A 16,424-nucleotide genomic window follows, 5' to 3' on the forward strand; every position below is an offset into this window, starting at 1 on the left:
CTTGCTACTAATAGAGTCACTCCATTAGTTCACTCTTCATCTTCGGAAAAAGTCTAGAGTGCTTCCTTCCTCAGACTTAATCTGCTTTCCGCCAAGTCTTTTCTGGACTATTATTCCCCTTAAACTATTTTTGCCACCCATTTATTTTAGGCTTTCCCCCATTCATTCTTGATGAAGCTGTTTGAAGGTCAAACTAGGTGTGAGACAAAACATGCAAAGGCAGGGGAGAAAAAGGGAGTTTTATATATATATATAGTGGCTGCCAGGGAGGGGATTTTTTAATCAGGACCACTGTGCAAAGAGACCGGAAATACAATCATTTCCTCTACCGTGACTGTTGTGATAAAAACCACCTTCCTCCCCCACTAGCCCACAAAGCTGTCCTGGAGAGAAACTTCCATTAGGTCTTCTCCATGTGACCTTGGGGTTTCATTCATATATATATATATATATATATATATATATATATATGAAGTTCAGCTGACATCATCGCAAGTGACACATGTAGCTTTGAATCTAGTTTGGCCTCTGTTACTTGAAATTCTGTGAACATCAGTTGTTGTTTTTAACTCAATTTTTAAGCGAGAAATCCAAACCCCAGATCTGCTAGGATAGGCGGAATTATGCTGGCAAACCTTTTAAAGGTTTGTTTTCCCTCTGTCAGGCTTACACCGGGTCAGCCAGCAAGAGCTACAGAGTTTGTAATGGGGTTTGTGATACTTATCACTAATCACATCACACAGTTACCAGCCAGGCTGTGTTATCACATTCCACAAAGCAAATAAAAATAAGCTGAATGTGCCTTGGACAGAAGGAAACACCACGTATCTGCAGGGACAAACCACCCTGTTCGGTTCCATTCGCATGATGTTGGCAACAAAACAATAACAAGGATATCTGGAAAATGAAAGGCTTCTCCAACAGAAGCACTAATCACACAGCTGGTGGGCAAGAAATGTAGTTCTTATAAACTCTGGAATGGTCCTGAAAAGTGACAGCTTACCTTTCTCGTGGAACAGCAAACCAGTACTCCGGTTGCTTTCTTCTTTTATTATATTGCTGAGCCATTGTGGAGCTTTGAGAAGTAAAGGACTTCCTCATAGGCTTGCCAACTTTGATGCACAGAAACATCGGAGGGGACTTGCTTTTCTCTTCCTTTGAAGGAAGCATATCTGAATCCAAAAGACCACAGAGTTAGAACATAGCAAATGGAGCACAGTGGCCAGGCCTGCAGCACAACTAAGCCTTTATGAAGGAGTGACTTAAAAAATGCAGAATACGGTTTTGAATTTATTATATTTAAATGTATATTCTGTGAACATTCTGTACAGGCTGCCCTTCAGTGTATTTCAACTGCTTTTAATACTGTATTTTAAAATTATTGCAACATACCCTGCAACATAATGGTGAAGGTCTGGTAGGAAATTATTAGGCTTATTATTCTCAGCTTACATAAAAATATATATAAATTGCAGCCGCTTTTCCTCCAAGACTAACTTAAGGGAATCAACAAAAATACTTTGCAGAAAGAAAAGAAAAAAACAACTTATGAAATAACTTTGATACTTTGACCTACAGAAAAAGAAGTTCAAGCGGGTTTTAATGTAGCCCCTACAATTAGGAAATTTAGATTTTTTTACACATTCCCACTTCTCAACTATATTCAAGTCATAAGAAAGAAAAAAACCCAAGAGTATTCCACTTCTCTAGAAACAACTGCAGAAAGAGATTAGAATCAAGAGCAGGCTCGTTAATTTTTTGTAGGACATAACTGTGCTGTTAAGCAATCTGTAAAAAAAAACAAGGTTGAAGAGAACTATTGGAAACTGAAAGAGAATTTCTGTCCTTCATTAACATAGGGTGCAACAGTGACACTATGGCAAGAAGGCCTACCTTCAATGGGCACTTGGATTCTCTGCAGCAGCCAGAGTCTGATTTCAGACTTATTATCTAGCTGAGATGGCAATGAAGAGGCTATTGATCCTTCATGGTCCTTTTTCTCTGCTGTTGCGCCAACTTCTGACGATGCCTCTTTCCTTCCATTAGAACACAAATCTGGCCCTTCTCTTTTGCCTTTCACAAATTTATTGGCTTGGGAATGTGAAGAGCTAAGGGTGAGGTCTATGCCTCCTGGTATACTGTTCCCCTCTTCCTTGACGTTAGCCTTACATAAATCATCAGTAGTCTGTGGCTCATCCTTATCTTTACTGAGGTAAAATTCAATAAGTTTGTCTTTATTCAGCTCCTTGTTTGCATCCAGAGTTGTTTCCACCTTATTTGTTGGTGAACTACCCCCCTTGTTTATTTCAGGCACCACATCTAGCTTCTCACAGGACTCTAAATCAAGGACATCTTTAAGAACTTCATGCTTTGTCCCTGACTGGTCACAATTTTCTTTATTTGTTGCTTGCAACCAAACTTCCTTTCTCATTTTAGAGTCATTGGGAACACCAACTGTTCCAACATCTGTGCTCTTTACTTTGCTATTAGTCTGTGATGAAGTCTCTTCCAATTCAATAAAACCATCTTCTTCCAGAAGGGAATTATCTTTGGATAGGTCCAGACTAACACTCTCCACAGAATGTTCCGTGGTACATTCCAAAGCCACCCTTTTTGAAGGCTCGGGAGTGTTGGAGTCCCTTTGTGTTTCCTCCGACTTGGAGGTCACCAAGGAAGAACTTTCAGGAGGTTTAAGTTCAAGATCTGTAGACTTCTCCTTCTCCGTGGGCTTGATTGGTGTGGAATTCAGGCTGACAAAGTTGTCCACTTTGGGCTTCTTCTTCTCCTTGTTTATGGATTTAAATTTGCTGAAAGGGTTGATATCCTTCTCAGAAGCAAGGTCTTCCCACTCACCAGGCCTGTACAAAGGACAAAGATCCTTTGGAATGTCGCTGTCAGGAAAGATGGTGGATGCATATGGAATGTTAAAATGGAGAACAAAATGATAACAAAATGAAAACTCAATAAATACTAAAATAAATACACAAAACAAATGGCAAAAAGGAACTTCCAACTAAAATACACCAAAGCAACATTGAAATAATTTGAAATAAACCAATTTTGCTTCTCGCAAAATAAAATGCAAGCCAACTGAAATAAGTAATTATGGAGTTGAAAGAATCGGTATAACAAAATATTTGTATTTTGAAGTTCATGTTGTGAAAGTGGAGAGATGGATGTATCACTAGGTACTCTGCAGGTATTTTTAAGGCCGAGGGGACAAAAGACAAGACCCAGCCTGAGTCTTCAAGTTACTACAAGAGGAGCAACAGAATTACTATAAACTGTATAATTTCTTTTCTGTGACGGTTTTCAGGCCACTGATAGCAAACAAATCCCATCTCATCAGCTGAGACTGATACAAAAGACTAGAAGCAGACTTAAGAGATCCAAGCTCAAAAACATGAGGAGGCCTCAGAAATCATAAGATCTACAATTCTATTATTTTCAAGGGTCTTGAAATTTTCCTTCTCTCAGCTGACAGCATAAGCCTTTGAATGAGCCAAGATTCATGCTCTCAAGCTTTTCTCAGCAATCACAAATACATTTTTTTAAAAGAGAAATTTTTAAACAGTTCAGCAAACTGCCTAACCTTGCTTCAAATAAATAAACTGAAGCCTGTGCATACGTATAAGCTCTCATTTTCTCATCCAGTATACAGAGATTAATAATGAATAACTTCAAGCCACTGGAAGAATCCCTGTATTTGCAAAGTGATTTCACAACTCCAGCACTTCTCACTACTGGAGTAAATGTTCAGTTAAGACATGAAGATCCCTCTCATTACCTATGTGGTCATTATATGTGATGATATGAATTATGCAATTGCAGCTGTACCTGTAAAGTAGCTGTATAGCATTATTACCATTCAGACAATCATAGGAAGAGATTCAAGGACATTAGTACTAATTAGTACTGTCTTCAGAGGAAGATCCTACATATATCTACTCCTATACAGATCCTATACTACATCATTTAATATGCCAATAATTTGGAGCTCACAGCAGTGAGAAAAACCCATTCAAATAAAGAAACTAGCCTTACTAGATCCTTGACACTTTATTTCATTTCCCAGTTCCTTTCCCCACCCCCCTTTTCATTGAGTCTGTGCTTCTTAATTCAAAAATTAATATTTAAGGCCAGTTTACATGTCAAGAACAAGAAGGTCCTGTCATCTGGACAGCCCAGGACCTACACACACACTACCCATGCTTGCTTGCATGTGGTATTTTCTGGGCAGCAATGTATAAACAAGTTGTAGAGGGCTTTCCTCCCTCCACCAAGAAGGTCATTGTATACAACCTCACCACTTGAAAAAATGTGTGACCTGGGCCTAGCCTATATCACCATTCCTAATGAATGCAGAACTATTCTGCATCTCCCTTCCCTCCCACCCTCATTAGCTGTTTTGCTCCTCAAGTTCTTCAAAGTTCTCCTTTCACTTCCCACTGGTTGTCCTCCACATCCCACTGGTTACATTCAAACATGGTCAACAAAGAATACTTCTTACGATGGCAGGGCATCTTTAATCTTCATGTGAGAGATATCGTTGTAGAGTGCAATTGAAACAACCTCATCCATGGGGCAAATGAGCCCGTACTCTTCACAGCCATTCTCAATTACCAGAGGGTCTGATTTGTGAGGATCAAACATGATGGTGTTGGGAGTGACTATCATGACCCCTCCTACCACACCCTTAAAATAAAAATAAATGAATTAGCACATCAGATTTCCAAGACATGTTGTCCCTTATGTTCCCTCTCCCAAATTCTTTATACACCCCTCATTGTCGTTCCCCCACCCCGCCCTTGCAATCATGTTTTCTACCAAAGTGCTCACTCTGAACAGACAACAGGTCAATACCCTACTGATACCAAGCAGTGATAAGGACTCCAAGTGCTCAAAACACATCTATCTTCAGCAGACAAGGCCAGGGTTATAAAAGGGGATCAAGGTATTTAAATTTTATCCTTAGCTGCAATGAAATGGGAGCGACAGCTTGTTAATTAACTAGAGTCAAAATATTAGAATTCACGAGTCAAGCAAAAGCCATTCTTCTCTGATCTTGGCTGCTTCCATGACACCTATCAAAGCTAGCAGGCCTCCTTTCTCATGTTAGCATGACTTCATTTCTTATGCTGATAATTCCCAACAGGAGACTTGGATGGCTATAGCACACTGAAGGCAAAAGGGCAAATGGCTCTGCCTTAGAGCTTAGGTACATGTAATAGGCATACTCATGAAATAAAAGATCTGGAACACTGAGGGAGGAAGGGGGTGAATTTGCAGCAGGCACACAATTGGTAGAAAGACAGTGTAGTACTCCTTCCCTTCCTATGAGGCTTCTCTGTTCCAAATTACCTCCTCTTGCAGCTGCTGTCACCTAGTAAAAGCTGCTGCTAGACCCTAGCTATGTTTCTATGTGCATAACGTGTAGTTTGCTATTGAATCTTATGTGCCCAGAACCCAAGGCACACACACAGGAACCATCTACAAAACAGCCCATTTTAGACTGTGGTCAGCCTACTTAGTAAAGCTAATTTTCAAATGCAAATAGATTTGTAGACAATAGAGATTAACAGTTCCAACATCTGCACACCTTATGATACTCTAATTGTTATTTGCCTATCACACACACACACACACACACACACACACACACACCCCTGTTGCAAAATAAATCACCAAAGCCTTCTACCTTGCCATCTGTGAAGTATCGACAGTTCATTTTCAAAAACTTGACCACAACTGGCTCATCTTCCTCTGAGGTGGAAGACAGGACTCTTTGGATTGGTCTGCAAACCCTTCTTGCTAAGTCAGCATCCTTGAATGAGAAAGGTTTTTTTAAAAAAATAAAAAAACCAGCAGACATTTGTGTGCCACAGTTCCTTGTGCAGGTGGGTGAGGCTACCACAGATTTCGCATTGTTTGCTTGTTTCTAGCGGCATGAAGAAAATCAGCCGTTCAAGCAGAGAGCCACGGCAAGCCAACAATGGAATATGTGGTCAATAGCCATGAAACTACTATCAAGTGACCCTTATGACATGCAAAGTGTTCCCATGTCTATTGCAAATATGATAAGCAATTTTACACTTTTCAAGGAAATAAAGAGCCGTAATATCAAAAAATAGTTTATACGCTTAACTTTTGGTACTTTCTAAACCACAGAGTCTGTATAACGTCTTACTGGAAAAGTAACACAAAAAATCTTGTGCAACCTTAAACTCTAACTAATTTATTGTGGCATGAGTTTTTGTGGACCAGAGCCCACTCCCTGAAAGGCTATGCCAGGAAAAAAGTATTAAGATGCTTCTTGGCTAAAACTGACTCTAACATGAAAGTCTTACCGGAAGTTTATCATACTCTGCATCTGATGAGGATGGTGAAACAGTAGCGCCAGGGCTTGAAGAAGCTAGTTTCGCAGCAGCAGAAAGAGGCTCACTATCTGGCACATACAGAACCTAGGCCAACCCCCCACAAAAGAAACAAGATTATTACAACATACACTGTGAAGACAACCGATTTACAGAGCATTATTTTAAAGCACCAAGCTATTTATCTATCTATCTATCTATACACACACACAACTATTAGCTTCTTGAATTTTGTCCCTCTCTCATTGCAGGATAGTGACAATCCTGACTTTCATTCCTGACTTAACACAACCAACTAGTGAAGTGATTATGCACCTATAAATGTGTTTCAAATCACCATAATTTATATATATATATAACAATATTTACAGTGCAATCCTATGCATACCCTCTCAGAAGTAAACACTGTTAATTCAATGCAGTTTACTCCCAGGTAAAGGGGTATAGGATTGCAGCCTTAAGCACATACAACTGGTACAGGATTTCAGCCCAGTGCAGAAGTTATCACAGGTCTGCCTGCACCGATACATGCAAAGGGTCCCAGGTTCAGTTCCAGGCATCCCCAAATGTGTCTGGGAAACACTCTTACCTGAAACCACAGACAGCTGCTTCCAAGCAGTATAGGGAATGCTCTGCTAGTTGGACATAAGATCTGAGCATATAAAGTCGTGTTCTTATAAAACCAGTGTTATTTTGCATGCAGACAGCAGGGAGGGGCTGTGCCACTCACCTGACTTCTCACTGGCTGCATAACGGTTGCATACTAGGAGGCAGCAGCAAGGTTGGTGTGGTGCAAACCCGCCAGCAGGTGCAACAGATTGGCTCCACCAGCGTGTCTGCACTGTGTCAACTTTATTGCTGCGTCACCCCTTCCTTTATTGCTGCGTCACTTTATGCAGCAGCAGCACAGCTCCACCATGCTATCCACCACTGTGCCCGGTGCATGTGGCTCTGAAGCCACTGCATGCCTACGATCACTTACGAGGGCATGGTGTCATTTCCATTGTTCTAGTTATTTCAAAATGATACTAGAAGAGCCTTCTTTAACTAGTACAGATCACATCTTTTAGAAAATTGGATTTAATCACAACCCGGTTACCTGGCCCGGAACAATTGTGTGTGTGAAGAGCCTGTTGAGTTCCACAAGTTTATTTGGAGTGATGTTAAACTTCAGAGCTATGCTGTTCAGAGTATCTTGGCTTCCAGCCTGAGGGAGGGAAGATAGAAAGATTAAAATGTTTCTATCATGCAAAATAACACTGTCCTCGATCATGCCTATTTAAAAACAACAAATGTAAAACCTAATTTTAAGAAGACCATTTCCTCGATGCAGGGGGAAATAACCAAAGTATGTATCACTTCAAAAACCACCACACATTTCTAAGTAGGCTCTAGTCACAAAACAACGTAGATTCTGGTGCACAAAAGCTTCTGCTGTAATAAATTATTAGCCTTTAAAATGCAATGGGATGTGCACTTATTTTTTGCTGCAAGAATTACTGACAGCAGAGGAATGGCAGACAAAGATGATGGACTATGCAGAATTAGCAAAGCTGATGGGGAAAATCCAAAAGCAGAGTGAACAAGCATTCCGGAGAAAGTGGAGTAAATTTATTCAATATATAGACAATCACTGTACACACAAAGACGCTAGCCGGACTGCGTTAAATCTTGCTATGTTTATTAAGAGGAACTTTTCTACAAAAATGCTTAAAAACTAATATAATATTTTAAAAAATGTAGAATTGTGATGATATAAGTGTGTGGAAATATGAGGTAGTTATATAAAAACCAGATGACGAGATGGAGGGAAGTCGATTAGCTCAGTGGAGCTTGAAATTTGTAAAAGGAAATAAGATGTTATATCAATGTTAAAAATGGAAAATCAATAAAAAATATTAGTTAAAAAAATACAGTTACTTTTTGCTGCAACTGATTAACATGGCAATGCCTCTGGAAATGTAATTTGGCAGAATGTGTGCAACACTACAGAATAAAGTGGATTTATTAGCTACAAATTACCCAGTCTCTCTTACATGAGAATGTTCATGGCTTAAAGTAGATTCAAAGTTGTTGTTAATCTAACTCCCACTCAAACCCAGAGCCCTAACTTTTCTTGTATGCATTCTCTGGTGCTTGCATTTGACCTCTGGGAGCAGCCAAGATCAATCAAGCCTGCTAACACATAAAAGTATCTTATCTTTGCAATACACGTGAGGGCTTGTGGAAAATACTCCCATCTTTTGAATCTGGACTGGAGGGAGCATTTAATTGAAGGAACCTAAGTGAAAACAAACACTCATATACAACAGATCAATAGGATTGGCCCACTTGGGTCTCTGTTTATAGCTAGTTAAGTCAATCCTTTATCGGCTTTGCAAGATAAGAGGAAGTTGTATCCAGAGCAAACTTGTTTTCTAACCATTGTACATAATCCACTGAACCAAAGCATGTGTACTAGAGCTTGAGCATGTAACAGCATCTTGTACTTTTCACCCCATTCCTTCTTCTTGCTAATCTATTAATTTAGAAGCTTCTTTAGAACAGACCCTGGAGCTTTGTGGACAATGAAAACATCAATTCTAGGTGCAGTGGTGATTTTTTATAAAAAGACAGATCTGATTGCTAGAGATCAGAAAGGCTCCGACAGCCACCATACAGTCATACAGTCAAGGCTAGACCTACCCCACAAGGAGGCCAGTAGGCACAATTCCCACCTTCCCTACACTCCGTGAGTCTGCAGCCAAGATTATATGTGTAGAAATCCTTGACATGAAGGGAGATTCTCAGAGGCCAAGTACTCATGCAGAAGGACGGTACACACACAGAACCGCTTTGAGCATGTGATGAATGTGCAGGCAGATGGGTGTGCCACCATCAAGAACACGGGATGTTGATTAGCCGGAATAGTTCCACAACACCTTCACAGGTTCCTTTAACATGTTTGGGGTGAGGACTGTCAGAACTCTTCTATCATTAGGAAAGAGACTGAAAATAAAACCAGCCAGGATCCTAACAAATGTATACGGAAGTCATATTTGAATTACTGTGTTCAGTTCTGGCCATCACAGCTTAAAAAAAGAAAAGAAAAAGAAAAGGCAAGCATGGAAAATGGCAACCGAAAAAGATCAAGACTAAAATGAAGCATATGGAAATAAAAAAATTCCTTCCAGTAGCACCTTAAAGACCAACTAAGTTAGTTCTTGGTATGAGTTAGTTCTTGGTATGAGCTTTCGTGTGCATGCACACTTCTTCAGATACACAGAAGAAGTGTGCATGCACACGAAAAGCATGCACACGAAAGCTCATACCAAGAACTAACTTAGTTGGTCTTTAAGGTGCTACTGGAAGGAATTTTTTTTGTTTTGACTATGGCAGACCAACACAGCTACCTATCTGCATATGGAAATAGTTTAGCATGACGCACAAACCAGGCCGTTTCTCCTCCACTAGTCCACTTGGTAGAAGGAATCCCTCCCCCCTTTTCTTTTTTTTTACTGGACTGCAAAGGGAAAGGATTCCATACTGGGCACAGATAAGGGACTTCCCCCTCTTCCAAAGGCAACATGGAAACTACTTGAAGCAGGGTAGGGGAAAAAATGTTTGCAGGCTAGGAACTTTTTGCAAGGCTATTGGGGGGGGGGTCACACAGATAAACTGACTGGCAATAAATTCAAGGCAGGAAAAAAATACTCCTGCATGATTAAGTTATTAAGGCTGCAACCCCAGATACAATTATCTGGGAGTAACCCATATTGTACTTAATGCAGCTTACTTCTGAGTAGACACACACTGTATTGCACTGTGAATCTGCTGTCATACGATTTGTTGATAGCTATGGTTCATGATAGCTAAAAGGAACCTCCAGGATTCAGAAATAGCATACCAATTACCAGAGAAGGGAGGGGAGGCTGTTGAGTTCAAGATACGCATTATTACTACTACTACTACTTTTATTATTTACTATGTATGTGAATCAGATACAGGATATATTAAAAGTTATTTATACTGTGCAGCATCTGTGCAGCAGTGTCTGGGCAGAAATCGGTAAAATGTCCAAACTCTGCCAAAAAAAGCTCAACAACTTTTCTGTCTGGATTTTCACTGTTTGAAATATGGCAACCCTACTATAATTTTCCCCTTCTCCCGAAGAAGAGAAGTAACTTCACTCTAAGATGCAGCACACAACAGCAGCTTTCAAAGGCCAAAGTATGTAGGGCAACTGCATTATTATGAGTGGGGAAACTGACGCTAGGCTACAGATTCTGCTTTAAGGATATTTATGAAACTTATTTCCCTGTATTTATATACCTATTGTACAGATTTAGTGAGATTTCCATGAGCCAATCAGGAACGTTTGGACAGAACAAGCAACTTTATGAAAATTGGGTTTCTGGTTCACATCTAGGAAAAGACATATGCCATGTTATAAGTGACACAGTCCTCTATTTCAGGGGTCACCCAACTTTCTGGACCAGTGAGCACACCGGGAATTCTGAGACTGTGCATGGGGTGCCCCAGCTTTGCTCTTATTATTGCAAAACTACTATTGCATATCACTTTGAATTTTAATATATGTGCTGCCGAAGCCAGCACTATTGCATATCACTTTGAAATGACATAGTGCCTGCCGTTGCTTGCATGCTCAGTGAGGTGGGTAGCTGCAGCAGCGAGGACAACCCTTTGTTGGGCAGGTGGCTTCAGGGATTGGCACTGGGACTGGGCCCCCTACTTGGGCATGGGCCTTGGAAGATGCCCAGTGATTCTAACCCCTGCTGCTGGGCCTGGATCCATCGCCTGCCCTACTGCTTGATTTGAGAGGCACTCACATTTTGTTCTTGAGAACAGTTACTTGAAATGTGGTTATGTTTAAGGGGGGTACTCAGTATAGGTAAGACTGAGCTAGTGCATGCAGGAACCAGGCCGGAAGAGGAAACAACCTCTTGTATATTGTGGATATTTAGTGAGACCTTTAGTGGATAGATACCATTGGTGGTACTAGTGGAGACACAGGTGGCTCCTGCCCGGTTATACTCAGGAAAAGGATCACTTCCTCTTGTGAATAGGATAAAAACAACAAATTAGGATGTAGAGGAATTGCATAGCATGGGGGAATAGAATGGGCATACCACTTCCAAAAATATTCATGCAATAGATTCTGAGCAGCTACTCTTACCGTGTATTCTATTGTACCATGTGGCTTCTGAGAGACCATTTTCTTTTCTTTCTTCTCATTGGTTTTGGTTTGATTGTCCTCTGAAAGAGAAACCCCGAGACCGATTACCTAAAATGTGAACAACTTTCAAATCACTAATTGGTAAACATAAGCAAAATAATATTCAACCAGGTTTGTCTCGTCCAAACATGAAAACTGGTGATTAACGAATCATAAATAATAATTTTATTATTTATACCACACCCATCTGGATGGCTTACAACATATATAAAAACATTATAAAACCTCAAATATTAAAAACTTTTCGATACAGGGCTGCCTGTCACAGAAAAGCTATTATTGACAATATTTTTAACAGTAATGCTTGAGTGTTGCATTAAGTAAGGGAAGTATCATTCATCTTTTATTGGTAGGCTGGTAGCCACAAGTGAGTTATGCCCTAAGCTAAGGTGGGTCACCAACATTTTCTTATCTGTTTGTGTTTTTAGCAAGGAGAAAGAGGAAGAAAAACAGGCATGCTGTATATGGTAAAGAATTAAAAGTGGGTCAACGGTTGCAAGTTGAGGCTAAATGTGGGTGTTACGTCAGGAAAAGTTGAAATACACTGTGACAAATGTTAACGGCAAAAAACCCTGCCACTATCTACCTGAGGTGTACACAGCGTGCCTAAGGGCCTGGACAAAGCTGAGATCATGACAGGACAAATCACTCAGGCATTTGCAGTATCAACAAGAATTGTGCGTTCTGCTGATGTCACAACTGCCTATGTGCGCTCTTTCCAGTCATCCAAGATTTTTATGGTCTTGGTTGGGGCTCCTGGGTTCAGCAGGACTCTGCAGAAGACCTTGTATGGGCATTAGTCTTTTGCAAGATCAGAAAACAAAACTTATTTCGAAAGAATATCCTTTGTGTTCTGCTAGATGCTTTTGTTGAGGACACACATAAGCGGTTAACTGTACAATACTGAAGCTTGAAACGGTCAGGCCATATTCACACATAAGCAGTAAAGGTACCTCTGCTGCTAACAGAACTAAAACATTCTAACATTGCCCGCATTAAACAAAGTTGTACATCAGAATAGCCTTATTCTTATTTTTATTTCTAGAACCACCCTTCAGCTGATGATTGCGGGGCAGCACGGCAATACACAAAATCTTCCATTAAAAGAAACACAAATGAAACCAAATGCAGCCTTGAAACATCATAAAATATATTAATATCACCTCCAAAGTTCTAAGTGTCAGATAGACCCTTGCTATCCCTGCTTCTTCCAAATTCTAAATGACTGAACCAGTGCATCTTTGGATAGGAGGCAAAAAGAAAATATTGAGGGGGTCAGGAAAACAAAATGGGGAATGATCTAGCCTACAACTCCTCTGAATGGCAGCAACTTTTGAGGGTCTTCTTGGGCCTTTTCTGCACATCCAGCATCTCTTTAACTAGAGATGCCAAGGATTGAACACACAAAACTATGGCTGCTTCTCCCACTTTGAATATCTCACACAGGATCTGGTATATCTGCTACGAGAACCTACCTAATGGCCAAACAAATTATTTTTAAAAATGTCTATCCCGGGATAAACATTATGAAGGGTAGTATATAAATGTCTTAAGCAAAGAAGCAAGCATTTCTTTGAAGTTTCTTTCTTTCTTTTTAACCAACACCAGCCTCTGAGGTTAGAAATTTCAGTTGAAAAGGAGCAGATAAAGGGGGCCAGGCAGGAAGAAAGCAGCTGTTTAACTCTTTCTCTTCCAACCATTTTGAAGCTCAGATTCTTCCTGCCCAACTTGCTTTTTACTTTGTAGAGGGGAAATACAGGGCTGCATATTTTCTTCCTTGGTGGAAACAAACAAACAAACAAACAAACAAACAAACAAACCAGCATGAGATGGGAGATTTGAAGTGAAAACCTGCTAGAAGGGAAAGGTATGAGGCCAATTTATCTTTCTTTCTCCACGGACACACACCTCCAACTAAAATCAACTTCAGAGTCAATTTTTTCATATATATATATTTTTTTATAAAGAAAACATCAGAGAGAAGATATATGTGCCTGTGTTTAATGTGCAATCCATCAGAATTACTATATGAATTTTTAACAATAAAGCATTGAGGTCCCATTTTCTTCAATAAGAGTTGCTTCAGCATTATATTTACCATGGGAGTTGAGACTCAAGCTAGCTGCCCAATGATGGTTGCTTAATGTCTTAAAACACTTTAAAAAAATAAATAAACGTTAAATGTACATTTCTAGGTGATTGTCATTATCACATGTGCACACATAGTAGCGGATATGTCATGTTTTCAGTGGGAGAGCTGTAGATGTAAAAAGCTGTAATGAAAAATATGGTTAGGTATCCTCAGATAGCTCTGAAAGCCCATTCGCCTTGTCTAGTTTCCCAAGATCTATTCTCCCTGAGCCCCACTCCTCCTCCATGTGTGATAACCATCAGCAGACAGGAATCAGTGGTTTGCATACCTAACAACAGGTAAGGCTGCCTGTAATCCACACACCAGGAAAAATGCTTTGGGGCTGAAAAGCTGTGCATAACCTTTAGGAATTTTTTTCTTGCCTTCTCACTGTGATCAATAGCCACAGCTTCTGGCAGAGACTCACAGCTGTCCCTGGTTGCAGAACTGTAGCCTGAAGATGGGAAGCCCTCCTCCCATTCCACGTTGATTATTCTCCCCGGGAGTTTACAGGCGGCAGCGACAGCAGCAGCAGCTTGGCAGGCCTTCCTGGGCACTTCCGGCAAACAGCTCTTGCAGAATCCTCCTGGGTGGTGGGCACAGCAACACTCGACCGCAAACATCTTCAAGCGCAGGAATGCCAACAAGTAACCTAAATCATGTGTCCAAAAGTCCTGAGTTTCCCCTTTTACAACTTTCTTTTTTTAAAAAAGCAAGGGAAAGGTTCTTTGCCACGCCTCTGCTAAATCAGCCTCGCTGGACTTGAAAGCAAGCAAGGCTGACAGAGAACGGAAAATAAGCCACAGCAAAATCACTCAGAATACAAATTGGCCAATTACCCCCCACTCAGAGAAAATTAGAATCGAATAGTGCCATTACTTGTGTGTGTTTGCTCGTGTGCGTACACACACACACACTCTCAAACACACAAAATCCCCATCTTTTTCAAAGCCTCTGCTAAGGAAGTGGCTGAGGAAGGGGCTTGTCCAAGTCTGTGGAATCCAGCTCTGAGGAAAGGGAAACAGATTAGTGTAATTCTGCATACTCCACCCCTCAGCTGAAATATGAGCACAGTCCCCTTGTAGCAAAGGGAACAGGAGGATCCCAAGGCACAGAGAGGGCACGTAGTGTGCTGAGTTTTCACAAGCAGGGCTTACGCTAATTTTGGTATCTCTCACAACTCGATCGTAATGAGATTTATATAGAAATTTCCACAGCTGGTAACTTTACAAGCGCTTTTGCATTCCCGCCGTATGTAATGCAAATGTAAAACATGTACAGAGGACTAGCTAACACATTGGGAAGATGGGCATGGAATGTTGGGGGGTTGTTTAATACAGGGGTGGCAAATCTCCAGTATGGAGGCCTGATCCAGTGCCCTCCCCCACCCAGCAAATTTTCCTGGCCTCTCAATAAGATCCCATCAATTTTGACAGTGGTGGTGAAAATGAAATGAAGTGAAGTGAAGCAGGCACAGCACTGGTTGTTGCTGGGTGGTGTCGAATGCTCTGTTGAGGATGCAAATCATCCCCTCCCCAGAAATCTTAACAATCATCTGATGTATGTAGAGGTAGAAATATCCTCTCCAACATGATCTGCAAGGATCAGCTGAGTAAGGTGTATGTGTGGGGTCACATCCACCACTGTCTCTTTGGCCAAAAAAGTCTAGCCCCACCCCCCACCTCTGGTTTAGTGTTATGAAGATAAGCCACAGTGAGTCTCAGACTCGCACACTTTTCCTTCCTCCTCCTCCAGGATGGTCATGAGATTACAGTGGTACCTCGGGATGTGAACAGGATCCCTTCCGGAGCCCTGTTCGCATCATGAATGGAACGTAACATGCAATGGCGCATCTGCACGTGCCATGTTTTGCCGCTTCCGCGCATGCACATGTCATTTTGAGTGTCTGCGCATGCGCGAGCGGCAAAACCCGGAAGTAACACGCTCCGTTACTTCCGGGTTGCCGCGGAGCGCAACCCAAAAGCACTCAACCTGAAGCACATTCAACCCGAGGTATGACTGTATCTTTATATTCACACACAATATATAACAAGTTAGGCCAATAGTCCATCAAATCCAGAACTCTCTTCATTGCCCTGGTGAGCACTAGCTCTTCAGGATTCTCAGGCAAAAATCATCACAAGATCTATCAATTGAGATGTTTTCGGACTGAATCATGACCTCATACCATCAAAACTTTGGGCTCCATCACAGAACTACAGCTCCTCCTAAGCATCAGTTACCAGCTTTCTGACTTTTACATACAATCTAACATATTTGTTAATATTGAAAAGACAAGTGTTATTTATTCAGATAGTCAGGAAGTGTATTTACAACTCGGAAATAGGTTGAAAATTTTGATCTCATGCCAAAAAACAACGCAGCCCCAATCACCACAGGGATGACTAGAGGGGGAAAGATTTGAATGCCACTACAATGCTAGCTTTGAATTTATTTGTTTTTACTTGTTAGAGCAGCAGGTTTGTGGTTACTGATTTACAATGTTACGCCTTTAAACTTTGCCCCTTTGGTGGAAAGAACCGTGTGAGGAAACAAGGCAATAGCTTGTAAAGATGACATTGAAGGAAGCTACAACATAATTGTTAACTAGAAAAGCTGAATCCAACTTAGGTTTTTGGTTTGCCAGCCCAGCCATTTGAGGTTCTAAAATGGACCATCATAA

At 40.9% G+C, this 16,424-nt stretch overlaps 1 protein-coding gene across 4 annotated transcripts in view; it reads right to left on the minus strand.

Moving 5' to 3' along the window:
- Window positions 1-16,424, minus strand: part of NCOA7 (nuclear receptor coactivator 7) — a 68,421-nt gene that overhangs the window by 23,890 nt on the left and 28,107 nt on the right. Inside the window, exons 1-8 of one of the 4 annotated variants that reach the window (XM_028723336.2) lie at window positions 14,031-14,701; window positions 11,551-11,630; window positions 7,474-7,581; window positions 6,348-6,461; window positions 5,699-5,824; window positions 4,511-4,695; window positions 1,894-2,858; window positions 1,004-1,172 (exon numbers count right to left, since the gene is read on the minus strand). In XM_028723336.2, the coding sequence (XP_028579169.2) occupies window positions 1,004-1,172; window positions 1,894-2,858; window positions 4,511-4,695; window positions 5,699-5,824; window positions 6,348-6,461; window positions 7,474-7,581; window positions 11,551-11,630; window positions 14,031-14,364 (2,081 nt within the window). In that variant the 5' untranslated portion in view covers window positions 14,365-14,701. Of the gene's footprint in view, window positions 1-1,003; window positions 1,173-1,893; window positions 2,892-4,510; window positions 4,696-5,698; window positions 5,825-6,347; window positions 6,462-7,473; window positions 7,582-11,550; window positions 11,631-14,030; window positions 14,702-16,424 lie in introns of those variants that run through there. The other 3 variants (XM_028723335.2, XM_028723339.2, XM_028723337.2) reach the window with 3 other exon arrangements.

Source organism: Podarcis muralis, chromosome 3, assembly GCF_964188315.1.
Source record: "Podarcis muralis chromosome 3, rPodMur119.hap1.1, whole genome shotgun sequence".
Taxonomy (NCBI): domain Eukaryota; kingdom Metazoa; phylum Chordata; class Lepidosauria; order Squamata; family Lacertidae; genus Podarcis; species Podarcis muralis.